Raw genomic sequence first — 14,727 nt, forward strand, 5'->3', positions numbered from 1 at the left:
GAATCTTGCCCTCACTCACCCTTCTTTTGCTTTTGAGACACACTTTTGCAAAGTGATTATTAGTTCCACAAGCTCTGCATGGTTTTCCGTAGGCAGGGCAGTGCTCTTTGCCACGTGTGTGTGTATTGCCACAGTATTTACATGAAACGGGGCTCACTGTGTTCACCGTTCGTGGTGAATTACTCTGCCTCGATTGGTTTTGTCTGAATGTCTGCCTAGCAACAGCGTGAACAGTATCAATGTTGGAGCGTGGGGTTTCGATTTCCATTGCTCTCATTTTCATGTCAGTGACTTCAGCAGTGCGGCACATTTCAATGGCAGTTACTAATGTTAAGTCTCTCTCTCTCAGTAGACGCTGACGCGTATCCTTATTTGCAATTCCCAGTACTATTTTGTCTCGAATCAATTCATCTTTCAATCCCCCGTATTCACAAGTGGCGGATTTTTCTCTCAAACGGGTTACAAAGTTGTGTACTGACTCACCCTCTTCCTGTTTGCAGCTTCCGAAAACGAACCGCTCGTAAATGACGTTTCTGGCAGGTTTGAAGTAATTCTCCAATGCATCCAATATAGCCTTTGCATCACATTGATGTCGTGCTGTGAGGGTGAGATTGTGCCGGTAGATATACCTGCATTCGCTGCCCATTAAACTCCTCAGAGTTGCCGCTTGTACCTCGTTGGGTTTCTCATGTAGACCGGTCACCAGCACATAGTCCTTGAATTCATCCCTTTAGTTGTCCCAATTAGTATTCCAGTCCCCTGTGAGAACCATGGGATTTGGTGGCGGAATGTTCGCTGCCATAGCAATGGAATAGGAGATTTCTTTGCCTTCAGTCATCGACGTAGGTAGTGATGCTAGCTAGCCAGCTAACAACGAGTTGATCAGTGTTGTGAGTAGGAAACGGCGTGTGTTCGCATATGGAACGTAACTGCTCCTATACTGTATTTAGCTACAAAAATAACAAACGTGTGTTTTCCGAGCCACTTCTGATACCATGTTTCTGTATGATATGTTAGATAAAGGAATAAAGACAGACACCAATGTCAAGTTCAATAGCCTTGTTAAGCATTGTACAAATCCCTACACGTGGAGTCCGGGGAACAGTCTGGCTAGTCTGGCTAATACCTATCAACTAGACTCCGTAACAGTCAGAACTGGTGTGTGGGTCCCTCTATGATGTGAGCAGGGCATTGATCTTGAGCTAAATGATTAATACCAGCCCATGACCAATTAGATGGTTTACCATTAAACCAATTGAATTGACACATCAAAACAATCTGCCGAGGCAAGAAAGGAGGAGCAGGAAAAACAGACTCCTTTAATTAGGAAATGAGATGGACGCCTTGGACGTTAATTGTATGGAAGAGGATTATTTTGATGAGTATTTTAAATAATCCCATGAAACGTTTGCCCTTCTGATATATTTCACTGGGACTCCCTAAAAACACGCCACTTTGATACAGCTAGGACCTGAAGTGACTATTCGTAGCAGGTTATATGTGCATTTTCGCTAACCCTATCTCCCAAGAAAATTTTCGTCAATAATAGCCACAGTGGTCTATATCCACCCGGATACCACGACGGCCCTCAAAGAACTTCACTGGACTTTATGCAAACTGGAAACCACATATCCTGAGGCTGTATTTATTACTGGGGATTTATTAGCTGGGGATTTTAACAAAGCAAATTTGAAGAAAAGGCTCCCGAAATTCTATCAACATATTGATTGCTGTACTCGTGCTGCTAAAACCCTGGATCATTGCTATACTATGTTCCAGAATGCATATAAGGCTTTCCCCCACCCTCCATTCCGAAAATCGGACCACGATTCCATCTTGCTCCTCCCCTCCATTAGAAAGAAGCTCAAACCGGGAGCACCCGTGGTGAGGACTATTCAACACTGGTCTGACCAATCGGAATCCACACATCAAGATTGTTTTGATCACGAGGACTGGGATTTGTTCAGAGTAGCTTCAGAGAATAATATCGACACATATACTTATACAGTGAATGGGTTTATTAGGAAGTGCATTGGAGATGTTGTACCCACTGTGACTATTAAAACCTACCCAAACCAAAAACCGTGGATAGATCGGAGCATTTGTGTAACGTCTGCGTCCAACTCACACTCCCAAACATTTAGATCCTCGGAAAACAGCCCACTTTCAAGCTCACTCTCCAGATCCCAATCACCGGAATTCTAATCACCTGTTCACACACCTGCATCATCCCACACTATTTAGTTAAGTTCCTTGCACCCCATCACTGTAAGGGATTGTTTGTTTTGAGATACACTTTTTCAGAGCTCTGTTATTTCCCGTTCTTCTCTCCTCCCATGTATGATAGTTTTTGCAAGCCTCACTCATGACACCTTTTGCCTATTCTCTGTCTGTACTGTTGCCATTTTTGGACCTACCGTGTATGACCTTCTGCCTGCCCCTGGACTCAGCTACCTGCCTCCTCCTATGGTCCCTTTCATTAAACACCTGCTGCACTCTGCGCTTGAAACCAGCTCTCTGTCTCCCTCGTATTCATTACAATTTGCGCAAAACTGAAAGCGCAAACCACCACATTTAACCAGGGCAAGAAGACTGAGAATACAGAAGAATACAAACAGGGTAGTTATTCCCTCCGCAAAGCAATCAAGCAGGCTAAACGTCAGTATAGAGACAAAGTTGAGTCCCAGTTCAACGGCTCAGACACGAGACATATGTGGCAGGGTCTACAGACAATTACGGATTATAAAACGAAAACCAGCCACATCGCAGACACCGACATCTTGCTCCCGGACAGGCTGAACACCTTCTTCGCTCGCTTTGAGGATAATACAGTGTCACCAACGCGGCCCACTACAAAGGACTGTGGGCTCTCTTTCTCCGTGGTCGATGTGAGACGTTTAAGCGTGTTTACCCTCGCAAGGCTGCCGGTCCAGATTCTATACCTAGCCGTGTCCTTAGAGCACGTGTAGACCAGCTGGCTGGTGTGTTCACAGATATATTAAATCTCTCCCTATCCCAGTCTGTTGTCCCTACATGCTTCAAGATGGCCACCATTGTCCCTGTACCTAAGAAAGCAAAGGTAATTTAACTAAATGACTATCGCCCTGTAGCACTCACCTCTGTCGTCATGAAGTGCTTTAAGAGACTAGTCAAGGATCATATCACCTCCACCTTATCTGCCACCCTAGACCCTCTTCAATTTGCTTACCGCCCCAATAGATCCACAGACAATCCAATTGCCATCACACAGCACACTGCCCTGTCCCATCTGGACAAGAGGCATACCTATGTAAGAATGCTGTTCATTGACTATAGCTCAGCATTCAGCACCATAGTACCCTCCAAGCTCATCAACAAGCGCAAGGCCCTGGGTCTGAACCCCACCCTGTGCGACTGGGTCCTGGACTTCCTGACGGGCCGTCTCCAGGTGGTGAACGTAGAAAACAACACCTCCTCTTCGCTGACGCTCAACAATGGGGCTCCAGAAGGGTACGTGCTCAGCCCCCTCCTGTACTCCCTGTTCACCCATGACTGCGTGGCCAACCACGCCACCAACTCAATCATCGAGGTTGCCAATGACACAACATTAGTAGGCTTGATTTCCAACAAAGATGAGACAGGGAGGAGGTGAGGGCTCTGGGAGTGTGGTGCCAGGTAAATAACCTCTTACTCAACGTCAACAAAACTAAGGAGATGATTGTGAACTTCAGGAAACAGCAGAGGGTGCACCCCCCTATCCACATCAATGGGACCGCAGGGGAGAAGGTGGAAAGCTTCAAGTTCCTTGGCATACACATTACTGACAAACTGAAATGGTCCACTCACAAAGACAGTGTGGTGAAGAAGGCGCAACAGCCCCTCTTCAACCTCAGGAGGCTAAACAAATTTGTCTTAACGCCTAAAACCCTCATGAACTTTTACAGATGCACAATTGAGAACATCCTGTCGGGCTGTATCACCACCTGGTACGGCAACTGCACCGCCCACAACCGCAAAGCTCTCCAGAGGGTGGTGCGTTCCGCCCAACGCATTACCAGGGGCAAACTTCCCGACCCTCCTGAACACCTACAGCATCCGATGCCATAGGAAGGCCAAAAATATAATCAAGGACATCAACCACTGCCTGTTCACCCTGCTACCATCCAGAAGGCGAGGTCAGTACCGGTGCATCAAAGCTGGGCCCGAGAGACTGAAAAACAGCTTCTATCTCAAGGTCATCAGACTGCTAAACAGCCATCCCTAGCACATCAGGGGCGGGCTGCCTATAGACATAGATTAGGAATCACTGGCCACTTTAAGGAAATGAAATACTCGTCACTTTAATAATGTCTCCTCCTTATCTTGCATTACTCATCTCATATGTATAAACTGTACTCTATACTATTCTACAGTATCTTAGTCACTTTAATTGTTTGTAAATATTGCATCACCCATCTCATATGTATATACTGTACTCTATACTATGTCACTGTATCTTACTCCAATGCTGCTATGACATATATGTATATATATTCTTAATCCATTCCTCACTTAGATTTACGTGTATTTTGGGTATATGTTGTGAAATTGTTAGATATTAATTGTTAAATATTACTGCACTGTTGGAGCTAGAAGCACAAGCATTTCGCTACACCTGCAATAACATCTGCTAAACACATGTATGTGGCCAATAAAATTGGATTTGATCCTAACCTTATTATCTTAACTTGCTAGTTAAATAGCCTAACCTGCTGTGTAGATTCTCCTAATCTGCTTTGAAAAAAATCACTTCCAGTCATAGCTGTATCGAAATGGCCTGCTTTTAGGGAATCTCAGATTTCACTGACCTTGATTTTTTAAAATCCTGAATGTCGCACTAATGCAAATCGACAGAATCCACAACATGCACAGCAGCAGATGATCCAAATGTAAATAGCACACTATCCAAACAGGTTGCTGCATGGAAGCGGTATTTACTTCACACAAAGTCGCCATAAATTCAAAACACACGCACAATTCACATTAACGGACTGCACACGAGACACGAATGCTGTTTAATAAACCTAAAAAAATAATGCGTGTTGCTATTTGTGTGTGTGTGTTTGACAGGCCTATACACAATTCAATACATAGGCATCTCTGTCACAGATATGAAGTCTGTTAACAATTCAGAAATAATGTATGTAAACGTGTTTAAACTCAGTTCTCTCTATGTCTCAAATGTCTTTCACTAGCAACACCATACCACCAAGTAAAACTCTGAGCATGTGTAAATGTACTTGGGGAATACATCTTCTCAGTCTAGGCTATTTTCCTATCCAGTCTCAATCCCGTGAAACCAAAAACCCTGACTCCTGTCTGTCTCCCTCTCGCATGAAAATTCCTCATTTCATTCTGTAATATATATGTTACATTATGAAAGCACGTCTCTCGCTGATGCATGTCCAAATACCGCTTCTCTGCGCCGTCTCATACTTGCTGCCCACGAGAGCTTCCGTAGATCATTTGTAATCAACAAACTGTATGAGAGACATGGATATTTAAAAAAAAAAAGTTGGTCCCTTATGATACATTGATATTTCAAATATTTCCACTCTTCCCCTCCCCGTTACTCATGAGCTGATCTGCAATCTGTATAATGCTGAGGCCACAAACACATATCGGACTTCAGACTGATTTGAGAACTGAAACTTTCCCGGACAACACGCCTATAACTGTGACATCGAGTGAACCAAGTGAAGGTAGTGACATTCTGACAAACACACCGAATAGTATTGTAGAATTTCTCACTGAAAGAAAGTCGGATTTTAGCTCGGCACAGTCAGTGCATTGTCAGAGCGCAGCGAGACAAGCCGTGCCGATAGACCAAACAACACACACTGCTGGATTGGTGGCCAGAGAACTACAGTATGAGCCCTGAAAAGAGAGCACCTAACGCTTGAGCACCAACAGCCGGTGAGACGGAGCGCGAACACAATCCAGCACAGTCACCGCAATTCTCCAGCTCTAGGCTACTGGAGCATCATCCTGTGGGCCTCTTTTTCGTTTTTACGCGCGTCCTGCAGGGGTTGTCGAGGGTTGGGTAGATCTACATCCGACATGTCAACGGTTACAGCTTCGGTGGTTGATGTTTCCAGAAATATTTATTCAACCGAAAACGGAATCCGTGGCGGCCGTAATTATACAGGTAAACGAGATTCTATCCAAGATGGGCATAGGTGTCATGTCATTCGTGCAGTGGCTGAAATTAGAGCTTTATTGGAGGCATTATGAATTTTTAAAATGCATTTGTTATGAACCATGTATAGCTGCACACTGTGTGCGTACACCATCACAGAGTGGACCTGCCAACATGTCATTTTTTAGGAGAAAATGCATTCAAAGACACACACACACATATATAAACGAATTTATATGATGTACTGTGTCTGTAATGCTCAATTATTTACAAAGCAGCATAACTACATTACTTTCTAAAAGCTACGCATAATTTGTTTAGGCCTACAAAGTATCATATGACAACAAAGAATGAAAGCTATAGGCTATGGCTTCAAATCAAATCAAAGTGTATTAGTCGCTACACAGATTTACAGATGTTTTCCCAGGTTCAGCGAAATGCTTGTGTTTCTAGCTCGAACAGTGCAGTAATACCTAGCAACAAAAAACACAATACACCAAGAGAATAGTCTATTGTCTATTCCGAGTCTGCGTTGTGTAAAAGGGCGAAACAATCTAAAGAGGAAGTGAGAGTGTGTTCCTATAGATCACATGGTCTGAGAAGCTGCAGGTGGCTTTCAGAATGGCAGGATTCTTAGTTTCACATCAACTAACACTGCGGCTGTACTGAGATATACAGTCTACACTTTTAAACACATACACAATTACACACACATGCACACACACGCTAACACACCCACAGGCATGCACACACCCACGCTCGCGCACACACACGTATACACCCACCCACACGCGCGCACACATACACACACAGCGCTGTCTATCATAAATGATGGTTTATGAATTTTCCTAACACCCAATACTCAGTCAGTAATATAACTCTCTTGCTTGCTGACTCTCTCGGTCTCTCTCTCTCTCGCTCTCTCTCTCTCTCTCTCTCTCTCTCTCTCTCTCTCTCTCTCTCTCTCTCTCTCACTAGCATTCATTCAAAGGAATACTCAGACGTTTTAGATTTACTAACGCTATTTCAAACTTGATCTAAATGAACTCGGTCCCTCTTTCAGATACCGTTGAAGAGTTCAGACATGATTTCTCCAACATGTAGGACCTCTTGTGGTGGCAAAGAGACAATACATCAATTTGTCCTCAATCGTAATAGGCATAGGCTACATGATTTCACAGACAATTTTCCTCAATGACATTTCCATTATACCTAAGGTTATAAGGTGATAATGTAAACAGAGAATGTAATATCATTCTGTGAATAGTCATATTTCAGTGTGTAAAACAGAGCTTGATAACCAGCTGTTTAACATGGCTCCAGATGGGTCCTGAGTTTCTGCCAAGCTATCAGGCCTTTTGTTTAATCATGTATCATCTTTCCTGCTTTGAGACAATCATCATTAGATAGAGCAAAGCGCAGGGTTGCAGATGGGGTGTTTTTGTTGTTGTCACAATGCTGGGCAGCCCCCTACAGGGCTTCTATGCAGAGTGTTCTGTAGTGCCATGTTCTGCACTGTAGTGTTCTGTAAAGTAGTGTTCTCTTCTGCTTACATATGGCTGGATATACTATAGTGACCATCTCCGTTCTCCCCCTCCAGGCCAGTGTACCCCAATGCCTCTGCCTGCGCTGGGGACCCAGAGGATTATCCAGGGGAATGGCACCAACGTGGGAACGGTGATCACCTTGCAGTGCCCGTCCAGACACCATCTGGTTGGGGGCAGTGAGGTGTCCTGCGTCTGGGGCAGCAACAGCACCCAGTGGTCAGGAGGTTCTCCCTGGTGTAAACGTATGTATCTAAAGCTGAGAGGATACCTCCCACTGGGCACAAACTGGCTGGATCAACATCATTTGTTAATGTATTGTGACGTGGAATCTACTTTGAAAATACATTGGATTTGAAAAAAGTCATCAACTGTTGTTATTAGGGTGAAACTTCTACCACAGGATTATGTCGTCATGGTAACCACATTTCAACGTAGACAGATCTTCTATAAAATATGTTGAATTTGTACCTTTAAAACAACTTCAGATCTTCAGAAGGATATCCAATATCAGAAAAAAACATGCTGGGCAGAACCTACTACTGGAGAATATATCTATCTATAGCTACCATTTGGTCTCCCATCCAGGGTTTTAACCAAGCCCAGCCAGCTATGATATTTGTCACTGACTATTACCAATGTGCCATCATGAGAATGACCAGTTTTCTATGACATAGGTGAATCCAGGTGAAAGCTATGATCCCCTTATTGATGCCACTTGTTAAACCCACTTTAATCAGTGTAGATGAAGGAGAGGAGACAGGTTAAAGAAGGATATTAGGAAGGTGTTCTTAATGTTTTGTACACTCAGTGTAGCTTCATTGTTGCTATCGAAGTAAGTAGTTTAACGGAGCAAATGAAATGTGGCCATCCTCTTTCACTCATAGATCATCAATGATGCCTTTTAGCCCTATATAGCATTTACAATGTCATCAACAGCTATAGTTTCAATTCAACCTAGAATTCAACTAAAAATAGACAATGCAATAGGCATAGGGTTTCAAGCTCTGGTTGATTTCAAATGTAAGATCATTTTGTGATATTACATTGTATTTGGTTGTCAATTTGGTTGTCAATATAGTTTGATTTGATTTAATCCAAATCTTTTAAAAAGACAGCAATCAAAGGAAACAGCATGACTACAGTGCCTTTGTTTGTTCTTGAAATATTCCTAGACATTATTTTCATATTTCTAATCCTCTTATGTAAAGCATATTTGTATTTGATGAGGACCAGAAAGCCAAATGGGAGACTGTCAGGTTTGTCCCTCTCACCCTGTCTGCCTGACTCTGGCCAATCAATGGCTGAGAGCATGTGGAGACAGCCGTCACTTCAGTCATACATTATGGATGAGCTAGGCTCAACTCTACTGTGAAAATGAAAGTTGTCCTCTTAGGACAGTGTGTGTTTCTCTGTGTGTGTGGAGTAAATTAAAAGATTCAGAATGCATTGAGTGGAAAAAGTGCAGGGATTGCAAACTCCCCCAGAGCTGTGTCTGCCTGCTTGTCAGTCTCTTCATTATTCTGAAGAAGAGGAATATAGAGGAATATATTGGAGATCCCCAGCAAACCAGAATTGGTTCAGTGAAAGTTCCAAGAACATTCATAACACAAAAAATGTCCAATCGTGTTGATGATTATAGAATGTTTGATTAAAACATTCACATAATGTTGCAAGACCATTCCTAGAACACATTTGTTCTTTGAAGGTTATTTAAAGGTTCCCAGAATGTTTCATAATGTTGTGGGAACAGTCTAGTGGGAACATTGTGGGGACATCATAAAATATATGTTCCTAAAACACAAAAACTGTCCAGTTGTGCAGATTATTCTACAATGTTTATTTTAGGATGCAAAAAACATTCATCTGATTTTACAAAAACAATATTTTGTCTGTTCTTTAAAGGTTCCCACAATGTGACATTAGGTTGTGGGAACCGTCTGGTGAGAGATATCTACCCAAAACACAAAAACCATCCAGTTCGTTAGGTTGTCGGAACATTGTGGGGAAATGTCAAGAGGCAGGTTCCCAAAACACTCCAACTGTCCAGTTGTGCTGACATTTAGATCATGTTTGTATCAGAGAGCACAAAACACTACAACTGTCCAGATGTGCTGACATTTAGATCATGTTTGTATCAGAGAGCACAAAACACTACTACTGTCCAGATGTGCTGACATTTAGATCATGTTTGTATCAGGGAGCACAAAACATTCCTTTGATGTTGCAAGAATGTTGGCAGAATAGCCTTTCTGAGTTCTTTAAAGGTTCCCAGAACATTTAATTAGGTTGTGGGAACAGTGTGGGTATGGTATAAGACAAAAGTTCCCAAAACACAAAATATGCTTAGTTGTGATGACATTCATGCAATGTTTAAATTAGGTTGCACAGGATATTCCCTTAATGTTGTTAGAATGAAATAAGTTCATTTTTACAACGTTCATAGCATATTTGTTTTAGGTTTAACATAATATTCCATTGACGTTCACACAATATACATTTTACCTTGTCTTGTAGGTCCTCAGAACATTTCAAGTATATTTAGAAAATTGTATATTTAGGTTTTACCTAATGTTACCACAACATTAACATTTGTAGCTCCTTAAAGCAGATTGGAATACATCCCAATTATTTTCCTCTCCAGATTTAATGGCAGTTCACATTGAGGACGGTGTTGTTGCCGATATAGTGACACACATTTGAACAGCATTTCATCATAAACATATTTTTCAAAATTCATATGTTTACAATCTGCACATTATTTCATTCAGAGGACACTTAAACAGCATATACTCATACAAACAGAACCATCTATTTTTTCAATGTGTTTACAGGGTTTCAATTTATCTTCTGCTCCACCAGTGAAGCTCTTTTATTTCTTATTTTTTCAGTATATAGCCGTTTGGCAATCAGGAATTCCATGCTTCCTTTTTAACCTTCTTAGATATAGCTAACCCAGGGAAATACTGGCCACTGGGTTATTCACCATCTGTCACGTTCTGACCTTAGTTCCTTTGTTTTGTCTTTGTTTTAGTATGGTCAGGTTGTGAGTTGGGGTGGGCAGTCTATGTTTGTTTTTCTATGTTGGTTTCTGTGTTCGGCCTAGTATGGTTCTCAATCAGAGGCAGGTGTCGTTAGTTGTCTCTGATTGAGAATCATACTTAGGTAGCCTTTTTCCACCTGTGTTTCGTGGGTGATTATTTTCTGTCTTTGTGTATGTCGCCAGACAGGACTGTTTCGGTTTTCGTTCGTTCACTTTATTGTTTTTGTAGTTCAGTGTTCAGTTTGATTCATTAAATATTACATCATGAACACTTACCACGCTGCGTTTTGGTCCACCGATCCTTTTCGCTACTCCTCCTCAGAAGAGGACGAGATCCATTACACCATCACTTCACCCATACTCTTTATATGCCCATATTTACAAGGCTATGAGTGATCACTTTTGCTTTTCAGATGAAAGTAGGCATTTTCAGATCGTCATTTCAAATCATCTTAAAGTAGGAATTATATCGCATGCATTATATTGAGTGTCAGCACAACTGGACAGTACATTTTTACAAAATGTTTTATTTTTTACAGTTAGTTTAAGTTCTGGATTTCAGACTGGATTTATTCAGTGCTTCGGAAAGTATTCAGACCCCTTTTGTCTTGGGGTGCCACGGTGTTCTTGGGGACTTTCAATGCTGCAGAAATTTTTTGGTACCCTTCCCCAGATCTGTACCTCGACACAATCCTGTCTCGGAGCTTTACGGAGAACTCCTTCAACATCATTGGCTTGGTTTTTGCTCTGACATGCATTGTCAACTGTGGGACCTTATATAGACAGGTGTGAGCCTTTCCAAATCATGTCCAATCAATAGAATTTACCACAGGTGGACTCCAATCAAGTTGTAGAAACATCTCAAGGATGATCAATGGAAACAGGATGCACATGAGCTTAATTTCGAGGCTCATAGCAACATTTCTAAAAACCTGTTTTCGGTTTGTCTTTATGGGTTACTGTGTGTAGATTGTTAAGAAAAAAATACTATTTAATCAATTTTAGAACAAGGCTGTAACTTAACGAAATGTGGAAAAAGTCAAAGGGTCTGATGCTTCCCGAAGGCACTGTATATATGGACAGACAAAAAACATCCTCTCCTTTAGTAGATCGTATTTCACAGCGGTTTTCAAAAGCAACATGATTAAAGAACATGTGGGATTGAACCTACAATCTTTAGCTTTGCAGCCAGATCATTAACCTTCTGCACCACCAGGGGATATCTGTGTTATTGTGGGGGGTTTCAGTCTAATTATGGTCAGGACATAGAACTATTTCTGAATTATTAAAATGTTCCCATTCTCTTCATATGCCGTGTACTTGTAACACTGTAATGATATAGCTGTTTTTTTTAAACAATTTTAATTGAAAACAATCACAGTAAGGTACTTTATTGTTACCCAGAAATTATTTTAAATTGAGATAAAAATGTCTGTATTGGACCTTTAAATCAGTAAAAGATGTTCCCACCAGACTGTTCCCACAACCTAATGAAACATTCTGGGAACATTTAAAGAACAGAAAGACCACTTGTCTATTCTAGCTGAATGTAATACAGTGAAAAAGGCATTCAAATATATGATATAGCCATCAATTTCTGTAGGCAGATTTCCTAAATAGATTGATTGATTTTTAAAATGTTTTTTCCCTCCCTCTCCCAGCGTTGTCCATGTCGGATGACTTTGGGTTCAGTGTGGCAGTGGTGTCCTCTATCATTAGCTGTGCCATCATCCTGCTCATGTCCATGGCCTTCATCACCTGCTGTCTGCTCGACTGTGTCAAGGAGGAGGAAAGGAAAAAGGAGGAGAGGTGAGAGGAGAGGAGAGAGGGAGGAGAGAAGTATAAATTATAGGGGGGGAGATGGGAAGAAGAGTCAGAAGAGGAATGAAAGGAGAAGAGGTAAGGGAAAGACGCGAGGAGAGGAAAAGAGGAGGCAGGAAAGGTGAGACAAAGCATGTAAGATGTCAGGAGGTGCGATAAAAGATGTAGAGCCATAAATTATCCCATGTGGTTGAGTACTGCACTATAGGGATTCATACTGATATTGAGATTTTTTGCATTGCCAGGGAGACGGATCTGTGGCACCAGCCAGAGCGAGCGGAGCAGGAGGAGAACAGGGCCTCTCACTATGACCACAAGGGCAGAAACAACAATAACAACACCCAGGAGAAGACACTGCGACAATGGGACCACCAGGACCCTTCAATGTGTGACCAAAGGAGACCCAGCTGGTGTGTGTGTGTGTCTTCTGTATGTTTGTGTCTGTGAGTTTGCCTTGAGAAGCTCAATGTCGCTGTCTCTGTCCTCTCCACAGGTGCCATCAGTACCCCTATGCTCTGACTGGTCCAGCCCCAGCCTCCACCTTCGGCCCAGCCCTCAACTCAGCTCCTCTCCCCTGCAGAGGCTACGACCAGCCCATTCTTCTGCACAACTCAGGCCTGTACCTCAACCCAGGTCAACCAAACAATCCAGGCCTACTTCAAAACCCCATCCCACCCCAGTATCCAGGTTCAACTCGGACCTTGGGGTACCGGAACCCAGAGGTACCCCCTGGCTCAGGCTTGGCCAGACTGTATGTAGGACAGGAGGGCAGTGTGTCCGTGGTGAGCACTCCACTTCTGGAGGAGTGGAGTGCCCAGGAGCGCCCCATACGGGTCATATCCGTGTGAGGTCACAACCAGGAAGTGACTGGACATAGACCACATGGGCATGGATAAACTGAACATCAATCAAGAAACTGGATCCAAAAGGGAGAGGACCACCTCAATGGGGACCATACCTATGTCATTATCAACCAGGCACCAATGACTGAATAATTAGGTGTTTTACTGTATGTACAAGTGGGTAACCTGTACAAGTGTGAGGTGTGAAATGGAAATGTATTTTTTGCATATCCCACTCCCCCTGAGACACCCTTGGAGAGTGGGGTCACAGCCAGGCGATCAGCCATTATTGACAGCAACCCTGGAGCAATTAGGATTAATTGCCTTGCTCAAGGGCAGAATGACATATTTTTACCTTGTCGGCTCGGGGATTCAATCCAGCACGCCAGTAGCGGTAGACCATTCAGTGACAAAGCAGCATTTTTAGGTTGCATCAGAAATGTGCCTTAAACGCAGACCCTATCCCTCTGGACACTGCCAGAAGCCGAGAGTTGGTGAGGACATTCATTATTCCATAGGAATCACTTATTGTGTTACTGATTGATTTCACTGTGTTCTTCCGGGAAATGTACAGTAGTAAACATGTTCAGTTCGGAAATATCCTGTATCTCTGAGTTATGAAATCTAGTAATTCTGCTTCTGGAAAGAATCCTTAAAACGTTGTACAGTATTCTGCATTTTTAGGTTTGATGCTACTGCTTTGTTGGATCCAGGGATAGCATGTATAGGGCTACAATTCCCAATCCTGTTGTGTATAGTATGTGATGGTACTTCATGGTACAAATAACTGTTAAATGTTATTCTGTACTATTGGAATGAAAAGGGAATTTTCTGAAGCTTTTTTATATTCCTATACCCAACTGATACTGACATTGATGGTACATTATGCAAGTTGTGCAAGTCCCACTGCAGATGGATTGACAATGAATCATTTAATAAATTCTACATTCTTGAACTTGTGCTGTCATCAGTTAGGAATACGATTGTAAGGGAGTTTTGCCAAAGAAATAGAATCCGACCTAAATAGTAGCCTACATTTGATGTCAGCCAACACCGAGTTAGGATGAGTGGTTTGCCATTAATAAAATAACCAATTATTGAAAAGACTGTATTTTCAACCTGGACTCAGGGGTAGATGTAACATAGTAAACCAAAATCTGATATGATATGTTACGTTTGGTATGGAATGTAGTAATTTGTGGATATCCATCATCCATTTTGGATTGAAATTTGTATGATATGTTACAAATTTGCAATACGTAGGATATGTTATGAATTCCAATTTGTTGTGGCTAACGTTACCTAGGTGGCAACGTTAGC

At 42.3% G+C, this 14,727-nt stretch overlaps 1 protein-coding gene across 1 annotated transcript; it reads left to right on the top strand.

Moving 5' to 3' along the window:
* The first annotated feature begins 5,461 nt into the window (after nt 1–5,461).
* Nucleotides 5,462–14,362, top strand: LOC109869115 (uncharacterized). Its single transcript, XM_020458985.2, has 5 exons — nt 5,462–6,166; nt 7,758–7,946; nt 12,406–12,553; nt 12,811–12,975; nt 13,059–14,362. Exons 1-5 carry the CDS (start codon nt 6,079–6,081, stop codon nt 13,411–13,413), a joined length of 945 nt encoding a protein of 314 aa, XP_020314574.1. The 5' UTR covers nt 5,462–6,078; the 3' UTR covers nt 13,414–14,362.
* The last annotated feature ends 365 nt before the right edge of the window (nt 14,363–14,727 follow it).

This window comes from Oncorhynchus kisutch, linkage group LG24 (assembly GCF_002021735.2).
Source record: "Oncorhynchus kisutch isolate 150728-3 linkage group LG24, Okis_V2, whole genome shotgun sequence".
Taxonomy (NCBI): Eukaryota; Metazoa; Chordata; class Actinopteri; order Salmoniformes; family Salmonidae; genus Oncorhynchus; species Oncorhynchus kisutch.

What these genes read in the sequence shown, in the direction of transcription:
- LOC109869115 (XM_020458985.2), top strand. Translation starts at nt 6,079, where the DNA reads ATGTCAACGGTTACAGCTTCGGTGGTTGATGTTTCCAGAAATATTTAT. An exon ending in TGGCGGCCGTAATTATACAG is followed by an intron (nt 6,167 to 7,757) that starts GTAAACGAGATT and finishes CTCCCCCTCCAG; the next exon opens with GCCAGTGTACCCCAATGCCT. An exon ending in GAAAGGAAAAAGGAGGAGAG is followed by an intron (nt 12,554 to 12,810) that starts GTGAGAGGAGAG and finishes TTGCATTGCCAG; the next exon opens with GGAGACGGATCTGTGGCACC.